Consider the following 20,904-nt stretch of genomic DNA (forward strand, 5'->3'; position numbering starts at 1 on the left):
ACTAAAGCTTGACCCAGCTCTTTTGGTTGGCAGGGTACAGCACAGTTGTGTTGCTGTTTGCAGTAATATAGTCTGACCACAACAAAGATCTCAGATGAGAACGTGTCCAGAAAAAGCCAGCATGCCTTTTTTTTTTTTTTTTTTTTTGTATCGATAGCATTTACAGAAAAGTGCTGCCATAAATAGGTGGTTTATTTTTTCACATCAGATTGTGAGATGGTCTTTTTCAAGGGATTGTACTGAATTGTATGCAGTGGAAATCACCTCACTGAAAATGTTGAACTAAATGCATGACTGTGTCACAAAGGTGTTTAGAATTCCTCTGAAAATGGCTTCATGCAAACCATGTCAACTTTGCATGTAAGGGTGACATTTCTTGGAGGGCTGGAATATTTTGACAGAGTCTACAATTTCTAATTGAACCAACATAGCCGTGCTAGATAAATAGTCTAAGTTTCAGTTTTCAAAAAATAGCAGCATAATCTTTTGAAGATAAGATTAATATTAAGATAATGTTTTTCTCATGTTGTCATCAGTGGAGGAATTCCCCTCTAATATCCTCAACAGAGTTGTTTCCTTTGACCATGCTAGGATGGAACTGGGTTTCAGATTGTATCTACGCTGCTGCTCTTCTCAGCTTAAAGGGTAGATAAATTGCAACATGAGCTCCTGCCTATAGCAGAATAACTTGAGGGTTCCAGCATGACCACACCCTGCATGAGTCATTTATGAGGAGCTGGGGATAGATCAGCCTTTCCATTCACACCTGTTAAAGGCATCCCATTTCTCCCTCTGGTTATCCTCCAGACCAGGCCTTTGCTGTCTTCTGGTGCCCCCCTGACTCTGAAGACCTACAGTATTCTTTATGATGCAACCAGAAGATAACAGGTGCCCCTTTTTATGCAACAGCTCCTGGAGCAGCAGCTCTTGTTGGAGAAAAGCCTTTCTCCCTAATATGTAGAAAAGTTCTGGTCAGTGCGTTGGTAGGACAAGAACCTGTTTGCAAAACCAGAGACACTTTATTGTCATGTATTTTCCGAGAAGGTAAGTCCCTGTAAAGGATTAGATATTACTGAACAAAGATGGAATTGTGACATTTATGACTGGCCACCTTGACAAGTATTATTAACCTGTACCGATGATCGCTGTGTGGACTGTGCTTGGCCGTACTTTTTCCAGAAAACTAAAACCTGGCTTTATACAGCAAAAGACTAGGACATCCGAATACTATGTGAAGGCCAAGTAACTTGTTGTTCTTTTGTTTGATTTGTTATTCATCCAATTCTACAACAAACGAACTGAGATCCTGCGCTCACTCAGTCCATGGCAGAGCTCCCACAAGGGTGATGTGCCCAGCTCTTGCTGGCTCCGTGGCAATATTTAGTGATCAAACACAGCCTCCTGAACCATGTTAGCTTTGCACTCATTTCTTCTGACTTGGCGTAGCTTGGATCTTTTGGTTTCTTCCCAGTAGGGAAATCAGAACAAAAGTAGAGAGGAAGTTATTTTCAAATTCAGAATGAGACCATTAGAAACAAAAGAATAAAAGATAAATACTGTTTTGAAGCATTATCTGCTGTTGTCTTTTGAAGAAGTTAAAGCTTTGCCAGTGGATTTTCAAATCTCTGTGCAGATGGAGTCAAGGACAAATCTTCCTGATCTGACACTATCGAGTGCTGGTTTTGGACTATCAGAAGAGGCATCCTATGAAGTTAATCCACAATGCTTTAGCTGAATCACCTGCCATGAATCTAGCAACAGGTTTTACACTACCGCATTACCATATTGTCTGACCGTCTGCAGTGCAGAATGAATAGCAAAGTCCCTAGTGGATTTCATAGAGTTTATGGCATTTATTCTTTTTCAGATTTAGTTCTACAGAACTGAGCCTTTTTTTTTGACTCAGTGCCTTAAATTCTGCTTGTTTCCTTTTTGGGAGGGGAGAGCTGGTAAGATTTGATGTGGCAGAAGTGGCTGCCAGAGCTCTGTCAGTTTTATAGCAGAAAGGCTTTTTCAAGAAGTTAATGTTGCCCCATTCCCTGCCCCATAAGAAGCCTCTCCAGCAGTTTGTGGTATTTCAGCTGCCCCTTGCCTGACTTGCTGTGCACACGAGGCTTGGAGGGTCTTGATGAACCGACAATCCAGGGGCTTGCTCTGACAATAAATATGCGAGGGTTAAACTATGTTTTGGGAAGATTACTTAGGTATGGTATGGCCAGTGGTCACTATGGAGGAAAAACAAGAGTTCATAATGCTTAGTTTGACTATGCTTGTGGCATCCTGAAATGTTGATAGACCTGAGACCCTTTTGATCTTAAAGGCCAAGATCAACCTAGCTGCAAACCTCCAGCATCCAGCCCTTCCCAACCAACCTTCTGTGAGATGTTTGCTTCCCTACTGGAGCCTGGCATAGAAAGATATTTGAGCTCTGGTTAATGAGACTCTGGGTCATTAGGCTTTATGGTCAGGACATGGTGCTGCAAAACTTGGCTGAATCCAAGTCCAAGCCAGCTCTTTGGTAAGAAGAAACCCCAGAAAGATTTGCTTTTTTCCCCACTTTCCCCTGAGGTTGTGTTGTATATGAAACTCTGTTAGACCAGCGTTTATCCTCTGTTCAGCACTGTAGCAGGCTGGGGACCAAAGCAGAAACATATGGCCAAGTACTGAGAGAGCTTTTAATTCTGACAGAGCATCCATCTCTTCCTTTGAATATATCACAAAGAAAAACTACTGAAGTGCCAGTTAAGCAGCATGCAATTATTTGCAGATTGAGTGTCAGGATTTTTCTTTTCATTTTAAGCAAGAACCGTTTTAATAGTTCAGGATTAGATATTTACAATTATCTGGACTCACAACTGTATACACACTCCACGGCTTGAGAGATGGACCGAGGAGGGAAGCAGATCTGTATACTAAGAGCTGACCAACTGAGGCTTTATAGAAATTGGCTTCTGTCACTAAAAAGAAGGAGACAAAAAGGCCCTGTGCATTCAGATCACGCATCTTGGAAGAGAAAAACTGGGACTGCAAAAATATGAGGAACAGACAAGATCAAAGGCTAAAAATGGCAGAATCTGTTAAAATACCTGGTGCTGGTTTATAGCCTGCTATAGTTAGGAACTAAGAAACAGACAGCATTCTCAAACATGGGACTTAAATTTACCACTTATAACAAAAAGGGGTTTGAAATTACCATCCTAAAGTAAAACTTCTCTTCCTATCAAAGTCACCAAAAAAGATTTGTGATAGACCTCAAAGGAGCAGAGTTTAATCAGTGCCGAGCACAGTTTAATTCTGTCCCTGAAGGGCAGCTGCAAAAGAAAAAAATCAACAACAACAACAGAAAAGGCTGGGGAGATGTTCTCTTTTTGTCACTTGATATTTTGCAATTTCTTTCCTTGGTGGGTAGCTGATGACAATGGGTCCCCTGAGTCAGATGTACATGTATTTCCTAAAATAGCTGAGAATGATCTGTGTGCTGCTGCCCACTCCGTGGCCTGTGACAGGGGGGCAAGCGAAGCAGCACCACTTTCAGCTGGACACCCCCTTTCTTTTGGATCCTTTCCCACCTGCACAGTAGGTACTGCTCAAGCCTCACAGAATCACCTCCAAGCCACAGGAGTTTACGGGCCAGTGAATCCACATGAGCCGTGGCTGGTGTGAAGTCTGGCAGTCTGAAACCAGATTCACGAAGCGTTGAGTTGTGCCAGCTGCAGGAGGGCAGTAATTTCCAAAAGGGCAGGATGCATAGCTGAGGGCAGTAACTATCTCAGCTGTCATTGTTTAATCCATCACCAAGTCTGAGTGTCAGCACCCTCCAAGAGAGACAAAAGCAGAGCCAAGTATCCAAGCACTATGGGGCACAGATTTATTTCATTACATTAAAATACTTCCCCATGATGATCTTTGTCTCTTTAAATTTTCCATACAGAAAAAGCATGTGCTAACTTATTGCCAATTTGAGGGGTATGTTTTTGTGTTCATGTGTAGATCCTGTTGGTTTCCTTAGGATGTAAAATACAAAGGAAAAAAACATGGTTCTTGCCTTGCTCTCAATTTTCAAAAATTATTAGTTCCCATAAGCAGACCAAAACAGATAACAGATGAGATTGGCTAGAAACAAGGAAACCTAGATGCAAATACAATACGATATTTGAAGAACGTCTCTGATGTGGCAGGGTTATGTTTTCTATCATGGTTTCTAGCTGGTTGTGAGAAAGAAATACAGAACTAGCAGCTTATGTCATTTAATTGCATGAGAAAGGTGCAAATAATCCAGCTGGTGACCAAATGACAAAATTGGTAATAAATAAATATATAAGTAAACGAACCTACAGGGGCTTGGTCCACATCCTCATGAAGCCACCAGGAGACTCCCCAGTAATGTCAGCAGCTATTTGAATGGGACCTGCATGCCCAGTTCTGATTTTCATCCAAGGCCCAGATGTACACATGTGGCACTACAAAAGAGAAATAAAAGGTGCCTGTCTGTGAATGCTTTCCTGGCCCAGGCAAGGGGCCACCAGTTTTCATTGATCTCAAAATTGGCAAATGTGCAAGGTCACTCAGAGAAGGCAGCAGGTTCAGCGCACATCAGCCACACAGGTCCCAAGTAGCCCTTGCACCCCTGTTCCTCCCAGCCTGGAGAACTTTTCAATGAACTAGAAGCCACAGCTGGGCTGAACTACAGGGATTTGTTCATAGCTGTTCAGTACAGGTCTCCCAGAGCTTGTAGAAGGTTGTTTTTAACTTGCCTTAGGTGGAAGCCAGACTAAACAAACAAACGGTTATCTCTGGAGTGAGTTATCTCTGCATGGGGAAACAGCAGGAGCCCTTTGAGGAGGCAGTGAAGGGTGTCCTCAGGGGTACAGCGTATGGGTGAGGCATGTCCACATGTAGATGTGACATTTGGTTGCAGTTTGGTGACTGTACACATTTTCCACTCTCTCCTGCCCACCATGTCACCTGTGCCTCAGCTTTTAAATTTCAGTCTCCAGAGCAGGGAAAGATAACACAGGTTAAAAGAAACTAAAATCGCACCAGCTTGTCTTTCCACCAAGAGTGAATCTCTTCTTGTAGCAGATGGATTTCAGGTCCATGCCCAGGAATGAACAACAGAAGTCTGAGCAGCTGGGAAGCTGAGGTCTGATGTCTTGGTCGAGTGAGACTACAATTGCATGGTTTCTTCCTCTAGAAATGGGTGCTTGCCAAATCTCTTGTGTCATACAGAACACTTGTTTTTTTTGCTGCAGAGCCCAAAGATATCAGGCCTTCAATGTAAGGCAACAGACAGACAAATGCACTCAAAATGACAGAGAGATTTCTAATATTTACTCTCTTTGCGTCTACCCTCAGTGCTTGTATGGGCAGATCCATGGCATTGAGCACAGCCTTACATTGTTGGCAGAAGGATGTGGTTAAAAGCTCACTGTTTTTTCTAGAAAATGAGTATGTTGATGTGGTGCCAGCCAAATACTAGCAGAAATTTGAGAGTCTGTGCAGCTCACTTGTTTGTTGATACTCTACTTGTGAGCCATGTGCCTGTCCCATGTCTTTACTCTAGCCTTTCTCCCATACAATACTGAATCTGTCCCTATAGAGAGCATCAACAGTTTGCCACATTATATGAGAAATGTATAAAATTTCATTTTTCTTTGAAGTACTTCTTAACACTCCTCTGCGTTCAAGTAAAGCTGTCACTGAGTTCACTGAGGTTTGCCCACGCAAGGAGCAAAGGCTCCGTCCCCTAGGGAGTACGCAAGCCATTTTCTAGTAATTTGTCTGCTAAGATGACAGATTTCCTTATTATAGCACTGAAAACAGGAACTTCACTGTCTTCTAACAGAAATGACTTTACATGCTTTATGAAGCTGAGCCAAAGGCACTGCTCTTGTTAGCAGGAGTTGGTGGCTGTTTGGTTGGTCTGGACATGAGAATTATCTACTTCCCCTTCCTCTTTTTTTGTTTTTGTTAATGAAGACTTTCTACCTGACTAAAATACATAGCTGTATTTTTACCTTCAGGTCATGTTATCGGAAGCTTTGAGTCGGGGGTGGGAGTGAAAAAGTTCACTTACTAAGTAAGATTAAAGCAATTAAAGGCTAAGGCTCATATTTAATTTTCCCTCGTAGATGCAATTTTTCATGCAGTGACAGCATCAAAACCTTTTCAAGTTTTATAGCTATTTCACATTTGGCAGAAACAACAGGAAACCATCTGTAGCAAAGCAGGATTGTTGTAAGCATAATATTCAGTAATGAAAAAAAGATTAAAAGAAAACACTGTTATCTTTACGTGATAGCTTTGAAGGCACAAGGAGCAGGATGCTTGTGTTTGCCCGTCTATCTAGTAGCATCATAAAAATGTTCTAGATGAGGCAACTATGGAGAAAGTTGATTATTTCAGCAGAAGGAAGAAATCCAATAGGAAATTTGACTTTTGGTTTCTTGTTGAGATTTCCATGATCAATGTAAAGATGCCTGTGCAGAGGAGGCTGTATATGACTTCTTTTTTAAAATATTATAACTGATATGCCAGAGCCTATATGAACACACAGAACTTCAAACAGGGTAGTTTTTCTAGAGAAGGCGAGTAAGCCATTCGTGTTCTTAAACTTTAACTTCATGCTTGAAAGTCTTTTCTGGACCACAGAAATAAAAATAAATTGTGAGAAGTCAAATATCTTGTATTGACCTGTGTTACCTTACGGAAAAGTGTATTTATTCTTGCTTTCCTGTGTTTTATGGACTGGAAAGGAAACATCCAGACTGAGAGTGCAAAGTCATCAGTTGTGGATGAAAAATACCTTTTGCTGAAACTTAGTTTGTTAATTGGAGTGTCACATCCTAAGGCTGCAGTTTTAGGGGTGTTCATGGTAGCCACTGCATACCTCTGAAGTCCATGGTCAGTCCTGTAAAGTTGTTACAGTACTATAAGTATGCTAAAATTTATGGTAATGCAAAAATATTTGTCAGTATGTTTGTCTGACAAAGGGAAATAACCATTTTTTGAGACGCGCTCTAAAATTTTACCTGGGCTCTTTACTCAAAATATGTTGAAATTTTGACTAGTGAATGAGAAACAAATCAACCTGACTGTAATTTCTTTGTCACTGACAGTGTTTCACGTATTAATAATCACACCTAGTTTTAAGATAGCATTTCGCTGTGCAGAAGTCAAAATATGTCAGGGAACTGCAATATCTTCTTGTTATTAATGTCTTAAATTATAGTTAGACACCCTGTTTTTCCAGTTTTCAAGGCAAGTTATGAAGGCTTTTTTTTTTCAAGTGCTGAGCTGATGAGACATTAAAGGTTTCTTTTTCAAATAGTTTGGCTGTTGGGTTGCTCCTTTCACTCACACCTGCCCCTTGACTTAGAAATCGTCTCCGCCTCTTCAGCATCAAACACTGAATTTACATAGGCACAAAGAAAGCGTGGAAGGCCAACAGCTCACACGCCGTCATTAAGATGGGAATGCAAGACGAACAAAGCAGCACAACGGTAAGAGAAATATCACAATACCCTACCTTTCTGTGAGGGGCTGACTAACCAGGGCTTTCCCACAGGAGGGAAGGGTGCTGAGGATACCACAGGATTAGCAGATGCATGTAGGGCTGCTGGCAATGACTAAGCTGGCAACAGTGAGTGAGGCAAAGTTCTAGACATGAGTCAGGTTTGGAACTTGTTGTGGTTTGTAGAGGCTCAAAAAAGGCTTTGTACGACATCACTGCACAAGGCTGCCACTGTGAAGTAGCTGGTAGAACCGCTGTCTGCTTTGGAAGGGAATGCTTGCTTTCAGCAAAACGTTGTAGTGGAGCTCAGCTCCACGCGTTGCTCACCCACAGCACAGCCTTGGGTGTGCCTCCTACTTACATTATTTTAACGCCTTTGCAAAGTACTCTGGCTTATTAATTCAGTAAGTTCTTCTTAATCATCCAGGCATCCCTGAAGAATTTCAGAGGTGCACATAAGAAATGTGGCAAAGTTATTTCTTACAATTACGTGAGAAAAATAAGAAAAAAAAAAACCCAACCAACTAACAGTTGAATGATGTATGTGGTTACCACCTAAAGGAAGTAATTTTTTGTTTGTGCTTGTGGCTTTTTCTTCTGGAATTCTAAAACACAGAAGCAAAGAAAACGAGGGGGAGGCATGGTGTCTGGATTTGTTTTGTTCCTTCAGAACTTTCTGTTCATCCTTTTTAAAAGAAGTTTGGTGGAAAGACTTAGGTGGAAAGATTTGAGATGCTCCCTCAGTCCTGATGTCATGTTTTTGCTGTGTCTTTTAACAAACTGCAGATGTGCTTTTATTTGCTATTGCCCATGCCTATGACTGAACCGGACAAAAATTTAAAGAAAAGGTATAATTGCTGCATAAGCTGCCAAAACTGTATTAGTTTAATCAAAATGAAGGAAAGAGAAAAGCATCTGCTTTCCTCCTTGCAAAGCCAAGTGCAAAAGTGGTGCTAGCAGCTCAAGTTCCCCAGAAATACATACAGAAGGAAACCTGATATCTGTGGTATTTCCTCTATCATCACAGATTCTAGCTGGATTAATTTAACAAGTGATGCACACAGACCTTTGCTTAGCTTCATAAACATGACCATTTTTGCAGAACAGGTGAAAGTTCATAAACAGTCGTGTTTAGCTTTGCAACATTTCTCTTCTAGAGTTTTCACCCATTTTCGTGTATACAGATGAAACACTTTTCCTTAATCACAGAAGAGCATTTAGCAATGGGTGTGTGAAAAGTGCGTGGAACAGCAGGCACTCTTCGAATCTTTGATTCGGGAGCACTCTGAGGTGGGAAGCAGACACTTTCTATTAGATCATCTTCAGGAACTTAATCTGATGGAGGAACTCTGGTGTCTAGTGGATGTGTCACATGCTAAGTCTAAAATATATATCTTAAGAAACTTGCTCCCTTGCCCCTTCACCCCAGAGGTGCCTACATTCCTTAACACCCACGTTTCCATCCACTGAGTTCCTTGCGTGTCTGAACGTGTGCTTCTGGACATGCTTTACCTGGCCTGGCCTGTGCTGGATGAGCAGACCCACATACCACATCTAAGTCTTGCTGATGAGAATGGTTGCACTTTTACATTTAGCCCATGCTTATGGAGCTCAGTTTGGACATCTGGACTTGATGTGGTCCTCTACCTGGGGAGACCTGCTGTTTCTCCCACAATGGTGCCTCCAACCCTGGTTCTTGTGTGTTCTGGAAGAGGCATTTGTCCATCCCTTTTTTTTTTTTTTTTCATTGTTACATTTTCCTAGGCATTAGCGACTACTTGGAGAGCAAAAGCAAAATAATACTGCTGACTGGTGGCTAGGGTACTTGGCAGGATGTGTGGAGAAGTGGGTTCTGGGGAATACTCAATATAAGATATTCAAATTTTTGTCAGAGTAAGAACTGGAGCTCAGTTTCCAAACCCAATCCCAGGTGATACCCCAGTTGCTAGGTTTGGGAGTCATGTGTCTGAGTGAAAAAGAGAAAAATACTGTTTCATGCAAAGCAGAAACGTATCAACAGGAGGTAGCTGGACAGCCCTGTGAGGAACCCCATGCAGCTGCCTGCCTGGGGGCTTGGGGCTGTTCCCTCTCCTGGGAACCCACCCTTCCCGTCCTCAGCCTCTGAAGAGAAAGATTTCCAAACTGATGTTCAAACAAAGGAGGATGCTTTCTGTAGGCAGGCAGAGGTGTTGGCTTTGCGTCACCTCGTGGATAACGGGATTATTAAGGGCAATGAGATGAAGCAGCACTAGTGCTGTATTTTGTGACAGAGAAGTGGCCTGAAGGAGACATTCTGTAGACTGGATTTTGTGGGGAGCTTTGAGGACTGAATCACACAGCCCTGCCAGATTCCTAAGCCTTGCCAGGGTCATGGCCAAGGCATATCTACTGGCTTTTGAGGATCTCTGTTTTGAGGTATCTCACTCTCCCCAGGCCCTGGTTGTAGCAAGTATGCTGCCACCTCCCGTGGCTTCCACAGAGCACTGAGTCCATCAAGGCACTGCTTCTGTTGTGAACCTGGCCTGATGCCTGCTGAAACACAGAGCTTTCTCAGCCAAAAATGTGCTAGAGATTAGCACAAATTAGTTTAAAGCAGGGATGGCTAAGAGGCAAGTAGCTCCATAAGCACCAGCATGGATCAAGGTTTATTTCTGATGGATCAGTGTTTTGTGGCTGATTGCCAGCTGCAGTTCTCCCCATTGGGACATTTGCAAAGACTTTGCTGCCATGGGCATCTGTTGGTGGCTCACAAGGCAACCTCCTCCCACGCTGAAATGCACCAGGCAGCCCAGCCCAGCCACCTGCATCATGAAACCTCCAGGGAGTGGGTTCCTCCCTGCCCCATACTGGTAGTCAAGACTTCTGGGACAGGGGCTGGGGGTGCACAAGTATGCCAGGGAGAGTGGGTGGGAAATTGCATTATGACCACACAAGCACCATTTGCTTTGGAATCCAGCTAAAATTGGGTGAAACAATTTAAATAATTTTTTTAAAAATAGCACCATCCTGCAAATATCCAATAACCCTGTGGTTTTGGCACTCTCTCGAGAGACAGGAGTTCGAAGTTCAGCTCCCTGTTCCAAATTAAACAGAGGGAGTATTTGATGTTGTCCCATTTTACACAGTGTGTCGTACTACTCCACTAATAAATTTATCTGTGGAAACCTCTGAAATGTGCTAACCATACCCTATATGCAAGCCTTCAGTGCTTTTTGAAAAGAGTAGCAATGCTTTTTAACCTGTTCAAGAATAGCTATTCAGAGTGCAAGTAGAGAGCACTGCAGAGATTTAGGAACAAGATGTTGCAGGGGCAAATTTCAGTGAAGGGGTAATAGGTGATATGAATGTGGTCATCTTAGGTTTTCATTTCCAGGCTTTTGACTGGCTTTGAAATAAAAACGGCCTACAGCAACTATAACATTTTCTGAACACTGAAGGCAGACTTCAAAAAAATGCTTTTATTGTAAAGTATTTGTTTTTTATTTAGGAGACTTGCCTAACTGTGCTAATACACTTTTCTCTTAGTAGGCCCACTGATTTCAGCTGCTTATGCTGCTCCACTAGCAGGGGCAGCAGGATCTGGTCTTTATGTTTTGAAGACTAAAGATATTCCCTTTTGGAGAAGTTTTTTTTACGAGGCACATAAAGCAGGGAGAGCCATTTTGTAGCTCTGTATCCAGCTTTGGCTTCTTCCTACAAGAAGAGCGGATATATGGGAGATAAACAGGACCTCAAGGATTCAGATGAGGAGCTTTATATGTGCAACAGTCTGAGCAAGGAAAATGTACAGAACTGACACCACGTGCACAGGCAAACTCAGTCATTGTTTCCTTAAGGCTTTAGACTTACATCACCATGAGGTGTCAAGAGACACGGCAGTCCTATGGCTTTTTTTTTTTTAACAGATCTGTATGGCCAGTATGTCATGACGTAACAACAAAAAAGAAATTGGTTTGACATATAATGTATGAGGATTTGGGTCACTTTTCACTACATGTCAATGCTGCAGAGGAAAAGTAACGAACACAGCTTATTAGTATCAAACAAAAATGCTACCCTTTCCCTTTCACACTGGTGGGTCAAGCTTCAATGTAATTAAGCATAATGTAAAAATAATTCATCTGTCAATACCATCACTTATCATGAAAGGACAAATTCTCTGTAACGTATTGTTTTAATTAACTGTCACTTGCTCTCAAAGTTGAGATGCACTATAGACATTTGGCACTTAGGCACATACATAAGTTTTTGGAGATGTTTTAGAAAGCAGAGCCAAGACAAAAAACAACCCTGAAAGCAACCTGAGCGCACATGTGAACACAAGCACTTGTTATTCATTGAAAGCTTTGTCTTTTAAACAAATTTCCTGCTTGCATCCTTTTTGGGAGAAGAATTAGTTTTCGCTGTTCACCATTTAAAGCACATCACTAAAACATGCCCCCAGGTCTCGGCACAGTGTGACATTTTAGACAAGCTGTAAAGAAATGTAGTTCCTCAGTTGTTGTTGTGCACTTGATAGTTGTGTCTTCCAGAAATTCTATAACCCTTTACTTATGTCAAGCAAACAGTCATGGAAATAAATCATTTTCTGTTATAGAGTTTTGCTATAGAATACGTTGCTACAGCTATAAGCGTGGGGTTTTTTGCTGCTTGCACAGGGCAATGCATTTAGTCAGGCTAAGCCATTTTCAAAGAGCTACCCCAGACCAGGGCCTGGGGGCTCCAGGGGACTGCCTGGAACACGCAAGCTGTCCTCAACTCTTGGAGAGGAGCGCCTGTGCCAGGTGGCAGGAAGGGGCTCGTCGCACAGCCCTCTCAAGTCAATGACATAATTGTGTTGTTACCTTTCACTTTGCAAGATAATCTTGTCATTACCCACTCCGTCACGGGCAGAGGCTGATGATGGATGATGCCACATTGCCCTGGTGGCACTGGACCACAAGCAGGTGAGAGTGAGTTGCCTGGAATTTCACTCCAGGTGGCATCATTCCAATGCAGAGGTAGCATGTGCCCAGCATGCCTTTGTTGCCTTAAGTTTATGAGGGAGTTGAATGGCTACAAAAAATGGCTGCATGATGGAGGCAGGTAGATTAGAGGATCAGGATGCAGCCCCCATGAGGCTTGAGGGACAGATGCTCAAATCCTGTTTTGCCTCCCAGATGAGTGAAGAGCAGTGGGGACATGAGTGGTGGCTGCGGGAACAACACAGGGTGTGGGCAGGGGTAAGGGGTACCAGCTGCTTTCCACCAAGGCACTGCTTCAGCTGGAGCAGAGTGAGGAAAGGCAGTGAAAGGGGTAATGCAGAGCTAAGGTGAAGTCATTGGCACCACAAAGCACACAGGCAGAAGCTGAATGATTATGAAGCAGAGGACTGAATGGGCACAAAGAAAGTAAATGTTACGAGGAGGAGGAGAAATGTGGCATCTCTCTGGGGGTTTGAGAAGGAATTGCTGGGCAATCCAGGGCATTTGCTGCCTAATTCATTGCTGGTACTCTCATTAGGCCAGGGGGCCCTGATAGTGCCTGTCACTGCTTCTTGAAAATTGCAAGTTATTTTTAAGAGTCACACAGAAAGGGAACAGCTGCCTAAAGCCACGTATTTCTGCTTCCCTGTCTCGACTCCCTGTGAGATAGGCCAAGCTGAACTGGCCTTGCTTACATTTCTTTTTTTTGCAAAGCTGTGCTCCGTTCATTGCATTTGACTTTGGGTTCAAGCAGCATTCTGTAGCAGGCTGTCAAGAGCTGAAATGTCAGAATGAAATACTGAATGCTATTTCCTCAGATGCTCGGTGTCAGAAATTATGGAGGCTCCAGGCTAAGTGTCCGCAACAGATTCCCATGGTTGCTGCCATGGAGCCATGCTTGATTTTTCAATACATTGGTCATGGGCTGATGAAACAGATTTCTCTGAGAACCTCCTGCTGGCACCAGATAGAGGACATGATCCCCAAGGAAAAAAAAAAAAAAAACAACAAACAAAACCAACTAAACACAAAAACAAATTAAACAAAAAAACCCCACAAAACACCAAGAAACAACAAAACATCCCAGAGAAAAAAAGTATAAGTGGTAAATCTTTCAAACAGAACAGGATATTTGTGGCCAAACTCAGACTGATGCTGCAGCTTCACAGGCAGTTGTGTCAGTTCAGCTCAGGTGTAGATGTTTCTCCTCCCATTCTAGTGAGTAGATGTTGAACAATGTTGTATGGGCTCTCTTCCCACCCTCCCTTTTGCCCTATTTTAAATCTACTGCAAACTTAACCTGCTTTATTCAGATTTTAATGGCATGAGGTTTATGTGCTAGCTGGGACATGCAAGTACCTGGAGTCCTAGAAATGCTTATAATTTGCATTCTTAATAAAACATAATTTAAAATCCTAAATATAGAAAGTGCTCCATAGCTGAAATGGATTAAACCAGCTTTTTTTTCCCAGATCTCAACATCCCAAACATCCCTGTGAACACACAAATTTTGGAAGAAGTCCCCTAAAGGCCCGGCCCTGAGCTGCTTGAAAAAAGGAGAATCAGAAACCCAAATCTAGAGCTTTCTATTGAGTTAAATCCAGAACATGCTGATGGGTCCTCCCCAGTGGCAGAGCCAATCTGTGATCCTCAAACAGCCCTTAAAGATCCTGAGTCTTGTTGTTAATCCCATATTGCTTTCTGTTCCTGTGATCAAAGATAGGGATTATGAAATGCTTGAGAAGCGCAAATTTTATATTAGCCACCTTCTTTTTTCTATCAGTCTGATTTCAGAACATCTCTTCACAAATGTTTTTGAGTGCCATGAATTAATACAACATTATTCCAAATACCATGGTAATTCTTCACTCTGGAAAATGCTCCTTAGCTTACTCTGCTCCATGAATGGCATGGCCAAATTTATTTGTCCTTTGAATGATTCAATAAAACAAACAATAAATATCTTTGCAAATTGCCAGGCATTATTCTCTCTTTATGACAGACCTTTTCTGCTTGTGTCACTTCAAAGCCTTTCATAATTAGCAAAACACCTGCTAATGCTAAAGTTTCAGCAGCCTGAGGTCTGGGATATACAGTTGTGTTTCTCTGTCCTGACACCATCCTGAGCACTCTCTTCTTTCCCTCCTGTTGTTCACTTTGTATATCTCAGTGCTCTATGGCTTTGCCTCTCATCAGACAGGTTCAGTGTCAAATTAAGTCTTTACTACCAAGGATTTTCTTCCAGAGGAATTTAAGAGGCTAAATGAAAGTGTCTAACCACAGCTGGCTTAGAGAGAGGATGAATACACCTAAAATGAGGAAACCAGGCTTGTCTCAGAAACCACAGGCACAACACGAGCTGATGCCACAGTCCTTCTCGTCACCTCCCACCGAGTCAAAAACACCTCCTTTCAGTCCTCCACAAGCAGCCAGCATGCTCCCGCTTCCCCAGCAGCGGCGGCGGTGCCGGCACCCATCCCTGTGCCTGGTCCTGCAGCCTGGCTGCCGCAGGCAAGGGGAGGCTGTGAAGAAAACACAGGTGCCCGCACAGGCGGCCAAACCCATTTCACACTTGCACCCCATGCTGCAGACAGTCGGCCATCCCCAGCTCCCTCCCTGGGCACGCCCCCACGCACGTCTTTGTGCCCCTCTGTTTTTCCCATAAAGTGTCTGATTTTTTTTCTTTTCTGCTTTTTTTTTTTTTTTCACCTCAAAGTGATAGCAATTCCTGGTGCGTTTATCTTAGATGATGTGGTCGTTGTAAGATGAAGTACCTGCAGCAGCCAGTCTGCGGTTGATTTGAACGCAGGCGAGTCTCAACAATGAGCTTAAAGGAGGGTGTCAGGTATAAATCTTGCCTTCAAACAGCCAGGGTGCATTCCAGACTTCAGAGACACCTCTTTGTGTGGAGAGGTTGTTTTTTTTTTATACCTCCTCTTTCTTTTTCTTGGACCTGGAAGAGGATGAAAGTGGCGGGGTGTGTGCATTCGTTTAGGCTGATAATGAGAGTGGGGCTCACGGGCATGGTAATTTGGCAGCCTCTTCACTTCCTGTAACAGTTTAAAAAAAAATCATCCAAGGGCTGCTTAAAGACAAACATTTTTTTGTTTAACTACTGGGGGTTCATTTTCTGAACAGCCATGCGATTAATCTTATTTGTGTTAAAGAGGCAGGCTGCTTTTTGTAAGCGTTTCTGAGCTATAATTAATGAAGATCAAAAATGTTACAGAGACATAGTATTTAACTTTTCCTAGGTGCAACTACACAACATCTGCAGCAATTAGAGAAGCGAAAGAATAAGGCATTGTGTTAGGTTGTTTTTCCCTTCAAAGTGTCTTTGTTAAGCCTCTTTCCTGTGCACAACTCTTTAGTGCTCTGGCTGTGAACATAATTTTTGTTGAGGAGGCTAATCAATACTAAAACCAGAGCTTTTTTCTTTTTTTTTAACTGCACTGAGAGATAAACACATTGTTCAAAAATGTTATCAGCCAGGTTAGACTTGTGAGGGCTGAGCCCACAAAGTTAAGCACAGAACTACTTGTGTTGTCCTTTGAAGGACGAGACACAAACAAGAGTGTTTATTGCTTGCGTAGCAGATTTCGAGCAAATTCCTGTGCTTGTTAAAACTTCAAATGCATCACAGCAGTTTAATGATTTTGCATGTAGAAAATCCTGGATGTCTTTACAAGTAGGAATTCTGTAGCACAGATAATCTTCTAGCTATGCTGTTTAAAAAACAATTAGTTTTTAATAAGTAGTATTTTTTTTATCTCTGGCTGATTAAATGAAGAGCAACTCTGGAATGTATCACTTGAAGACATATGACAAGAAAGGTGCATTATTTTACCTTGGCACTAGCTGCCTGCTGCTCCATCAATCTTTCAGGTACTCTAGCAAAAGGAAAATCTGTTTTTCACTGTCCTGAATTTAAAACACTAATCACTCTAAGTGTGTCACTCAGATTTGTGAAACAATGGCGTGCTTTGCCTTTACGTACAAACAACAGGTGCATGACTTCATTACACTCAAGATCACTCACTTCCAACGCATGTGACATTTTACTAACACTTTGCGAAGAGAAGCTGCAGCTACATCGTTCCTATTGGTATCAGAACTGTTCTGGCATTGCTAAGGCAAAGCCAGATCTGTCATCTATGTGATCTGGGATAAGTCTGATCTCAAACATTGTTTGACGAACATGCAATCCTGGTGTGACCCCAAAATCAACAGAGGCACCATCTGATGTGTACTAAACCATGTTAAGAATTAAAGAGGATTTAAACTTTGTCCTTTCTTTGTGGGATGCAAGTGTCACCTGGGAGGTGATCTACAAAGAAGAAGTTACAACCTGGGGACCTCCACCACACCATATCTCTACCCTAGAAAAGTTTGTGCTACCTGATGCCAAGTGCCTCTGTCTCTGGTAACAATAAACTCTGTTTCTAGGAACTTGGAGACAAAAATGAGCAAGAGGTGCAAGGCAGCACTGAGTAACCTGCTGCTGTTTCCCACCAGTCTCCTTCTCAGTTACTCCTTCCCAGGGAAAGAGCAGACTGCTGCCCTTGTGACCAAGGGGTCCTTGCATTTAACCCGTGATTGATGTCTGAAGGTAGATAGGTTCAGTTTGGAGAAATGTTTGCAAAACTGAATCATGGAAAGTTTCACATGCTGATTACATCATATTTATTTCTGTTTACTTTCTGACTCATATCTTTCCTAAGTATGTGCAAGCAAAAAAAGTCTAACAATGTATAACATTTAAATGAACAGTCTTCCACCATATACTAGAGACTTCTAGTCACTAAAGCTCTCCCCCTAATCTGTCTCAAGATTAAAGCCAACAAGTTGTTTGTGGGAAGAGATGTCAGGATGCTGATATGAGAGTGTTTCCATGAGAGCAGGACCACTGGTTTGAGTGAGAACATTTGGCTTTTTGCAGGGACCGGCTGTGGCAGAGTAGCACAATGCCCGGCTTGGGGGTGTCACGAGAATTAGCAGCAATGCTTTACCCAAGTCCTAAAGAAAACAAGCACAAGCAAATGTCAACAGCTTCACCTTCTTTTCTTAATTGCAAAACTATTATAGATAAAAAAATACACACTTTCAGTACCAAAATCCATATGTTCTTTGAGTGACTTCCAGGTTTTTACGTTTTAACTGAGGTGAACCCCTCCCACAGTCCTCTCGGTTACTCATCTTCCCAAGCACTCTTTCATCTTCTTATCTTTCAGACTGTAAGATCTTTGAGAAAGAGACAGTCTTTGTGTACTGTACAACACCCAGCATATTTAACACTAAACTCACATGTTTGCCTACACTGTAAAACAGTTGCCAAAAAACATGGTTTAAGAGGGTGTCAAGGGTGTTCATTTCTAACTATTAAGAAGGGAGTGAGAACTTGTGTGGACATAAGGTAGTTTTTGTTCAAAACGAAATGATAGAATGTGGAGCCATCTGAAGATTTCGTTCGGAGAGCCCTAAGCACAGTGTTGGTCAGCACACGATTGAGGTTGCCAGTGCAATCAGTTTTGCTCCTCAGCTTTTTTCTGCCTGATGCAACCTGTACATTAATTGCAGCAACCATCATGAAAAAGTTTTGATAAGGACATTTTCAGAAAGAGTTAGAAAGGTCTAAAAAGTTATGGTCACTGTGCTCACACTTAATAGGCTCCCCTTGCTCAGGCAAATGAGGCATTTTGGGGTTTGTCTTTGCCTTTTCAGCCTGTCCCCTTTTGCCCAACAGATCTGCTGTGTAAGGCCCCAGATTTTTTATCCTGCTCTCAAGATGCAGGCCTGCTTTAAAGCTGGAGGAACAGTGTCTTTGATGACTTTTATTTATTATACCGTATAATCCCTACACATATGTTCAGTTTATAGGTAAGAACATGGCTAGTTTGACTCTGTATGGCACTTTCTCACATGACGTGATTATTTTCTCTGGTGACCTGAAAGAGTACATAGTCAGAGAAATGGTATTTTCACTCTCAGTTCATGTAGGAATAAGTAATTGTGTGGGCACCATCCACTGGAAGTTTATATCTGTTTTCTTTCCCTGACTACTATCATAACCTGAAATCTAAAAAATCAACCTGCATCTTGCTTTTAAGTGGTCTTACAGATGAGGTCCTTCAGTGCTGCTTCTTTTTCTGCCTGTGATTTTAAACAAGTTAAAGATCCTTCTGAAGGCTTGCATTCATTCGCCTGCCTGTGTGTGGTTACTGCTATTTAAGATGTGCCATGTAAACTGTCCATGTGAGGCTGGCAGGTCTAACACAGAACCCAGAGGGGACCTAAAGTGTTTTGGAGTCAGGCAGGGTGTCATAGGACACAGAATCATAGAATGTCCTGAGTTGGAAGGGACCCACAAGCATCATTGAGTCCAACTCCTGTCCCTGCATGCGACAACCCCACAGTTCACACCATGTGTCTGAGGGTTGTGTCCAATCTTTTCCTGAACACTGTCAGGCTTGGGGCCGTGACACCTCCCTGGGGAGCCTGTTCCAGTGCTCCACCACCCTCTGGGGGAAGAAGCTTTTCCTAATGTCCAACCTAAACCTCCACTGGCACATCTTCCTGCCATTCCCTCAGGTTCTGCCATTGCTCTCCAGAGAGAAGGGATCAGTGCTTGCCCCTTCTCCTCCCCTTGGGAGGAAGCTGTAACCATGATGAGGTCTGCCCTCAGTCTCTTCTTTAGGCTGAACAAACGAGGTGACTTTAGCCGCTCATCTCAGATGGCAGCAGGCATTTGTGCATGGCAGCTGTGTTGAGCCCTTGTTGAATCCAGCAACCAGAAGAATTGCTTAGCTGGAAGCTCCAGAAAATTCCTTATCATCTCCCTCATCATCAGATGACTTCTTTCTCCCTAAATGCGTTGAGCGTTTCTTCTTTCTTGCTTTCATGGTGGCCCTCGGACCTCCAAGTAACCACAACTTTTATACTCATTACTGCATATAATGTATTCCTAGCTTGAATATAGATATGATCACTTTACAATGTCCTAGTAAGGCTTCAAAATTATGTCGATAATTTAATATCACAAATATGAACTGATTATTAACTCTTAACAAGCTTCTAAGAAAATCACAGCGAGAACAGAACACCAAAAAATTGGTTGAGGGACAAGATCAAAGCAAGAGTTTTTTTGAGTTCTAGTTCCAAAAACATCGAACATCCAAAAAGTGAGCTCACTCTACTTCTTAAAAATTATTACTATAAATTTCCTATGCCTTGTGCAGCTCAGCCTTGTGTTTCCAAAAAAGCCTGGAACAAGATCAGGCCTGTGACATTACTGAACAAGTAATATGAGATTTACTTCAACACGTACTACAACTGCTAGATAAAGAAAGTGCACCTAACTGGGAATGCAAAATGCTTTTTTCAAGCCTGATCTATTGCAGTGTCTAGAGATCTAATCTGAAACTTTTTCCTAACCTTCAATTCGGTGTTATCATGGAGAGGAAAATCATCAGGAATTTCAGAAAAGCCTGACCTCTCCTTTTAGTCAGAACTTGCTTTTCTCTGTATCCATTTCTTTATTAAAGACACATGACAAAGTGAAGTTAAGGTATATCTGTATCTAGGGCAGGTCACAGATTTGTCTCTTACAGTGATAGTAAGCTGGTGAGGATCAACATACGATATTGCTTGTGAGGAATAATCACATTTAAAAGTCTGCAGAGAATTACACCTCCTACATGCCTCCATGCCCTTAACCCCAAATTCCCAGTACTCTATAGAAACCCTCTTTGTCCCTATTACATTGAATTTGGGAAAAGTAAATTTGAGTGTGTGGTGACATTGATCTGTAGTAATGAAGTGTTTGTAAAAAATCTTACTTACTTTACCTTGCACTCGAAGTTAGAGGGTATAACACAAGAGATGTCTTGAACCAATATTCCTGGTGCCACTGAGCCTTGGAGATCCCACGTTCATAAGTCAGAGCCATCAGACGTCAGAGCAGAGTTGTCACATCAGGGTTTCAATGCTTTTTTCTAAATATGTTTAGGCTGGCTGGGAGTTCAGAGTAAGTTGTATAAGGGATGAAGTCTGGCACATCTGAGGACTGACTGTACACTGATCTCAGCTCCCTGAGTGTGTCAAGATGAGTACTGGTCACATTAGCCCTGTGTCTACCACCACAGAGTTCTCCAGGCCACTTTTGTGGAGAATTTTGCATTAATGTTAATAAAGGTTACACATAGAAAGGGTCAGTCTTTTCAGCCGGTATTTTGTTCACACAAATGCGCAAACCCTGCCAATGCCGTTTCTAAGCAACTGAAACCATTTATAAATTCAAATCTAATTCGTAGAAGAGTTTTAGACAATAAAACTGGGAAAAAGCTTTGGAAAATACAAACTGATTCAAATGTAGAGTTTGCTATGTGAAACAGTATATATGCTTATGGTACTTTACCTGAGAAAATTGCT

General features: G+C 42.2%; 1 protein-coding gene across 4 annotated transcripts in view; it reads left to right on the forward strand.

The window, feature by feature from the left end:
* EDAR (ectodysplasin A receptor) overlaps positions 1 to 20,904 on the forward strand; it is a 74,528-nt gene that overhangs the window by 1,880 nt on the left and 51,744 nt on the right. For 2 of the 4 annotated variants that reach the window (XM_071807739.1, XM_071807743.1), the window contains exon 2: positions 7,331 to 7,502. The exons of the other annotated variants lie outside the window; for them this stretch is intronic. In XM_071807739.1, the coding sequence (XP_071663840.1) occupies positions 7,470 to 7,502 (33 nt within the window). In that variant the 5' untranslated portion in view covers positions 7,331 to 7,469. The remainder of the gene's footprint in view (positions 1 to 7,330; positions 7,503 to 20,904) is intronic. 4 annotated transcript variants of the gene reach the window in all.

This window comes from Patagioenas fasciata, chromosome 1 (genome assembly GCF_037038585.1).
Source record: "Patagioenas fasciata isolate bPatFas1 chromosome 1, bPatFas1.hap1, whole genome shotgun sequence".
NCBI classification, from domain to species: Eukaryota; Metazoa; Chordata; class Aves; order Columbiformes; family Columbidae; genus Patagioenas; species Patagioenas fasciata.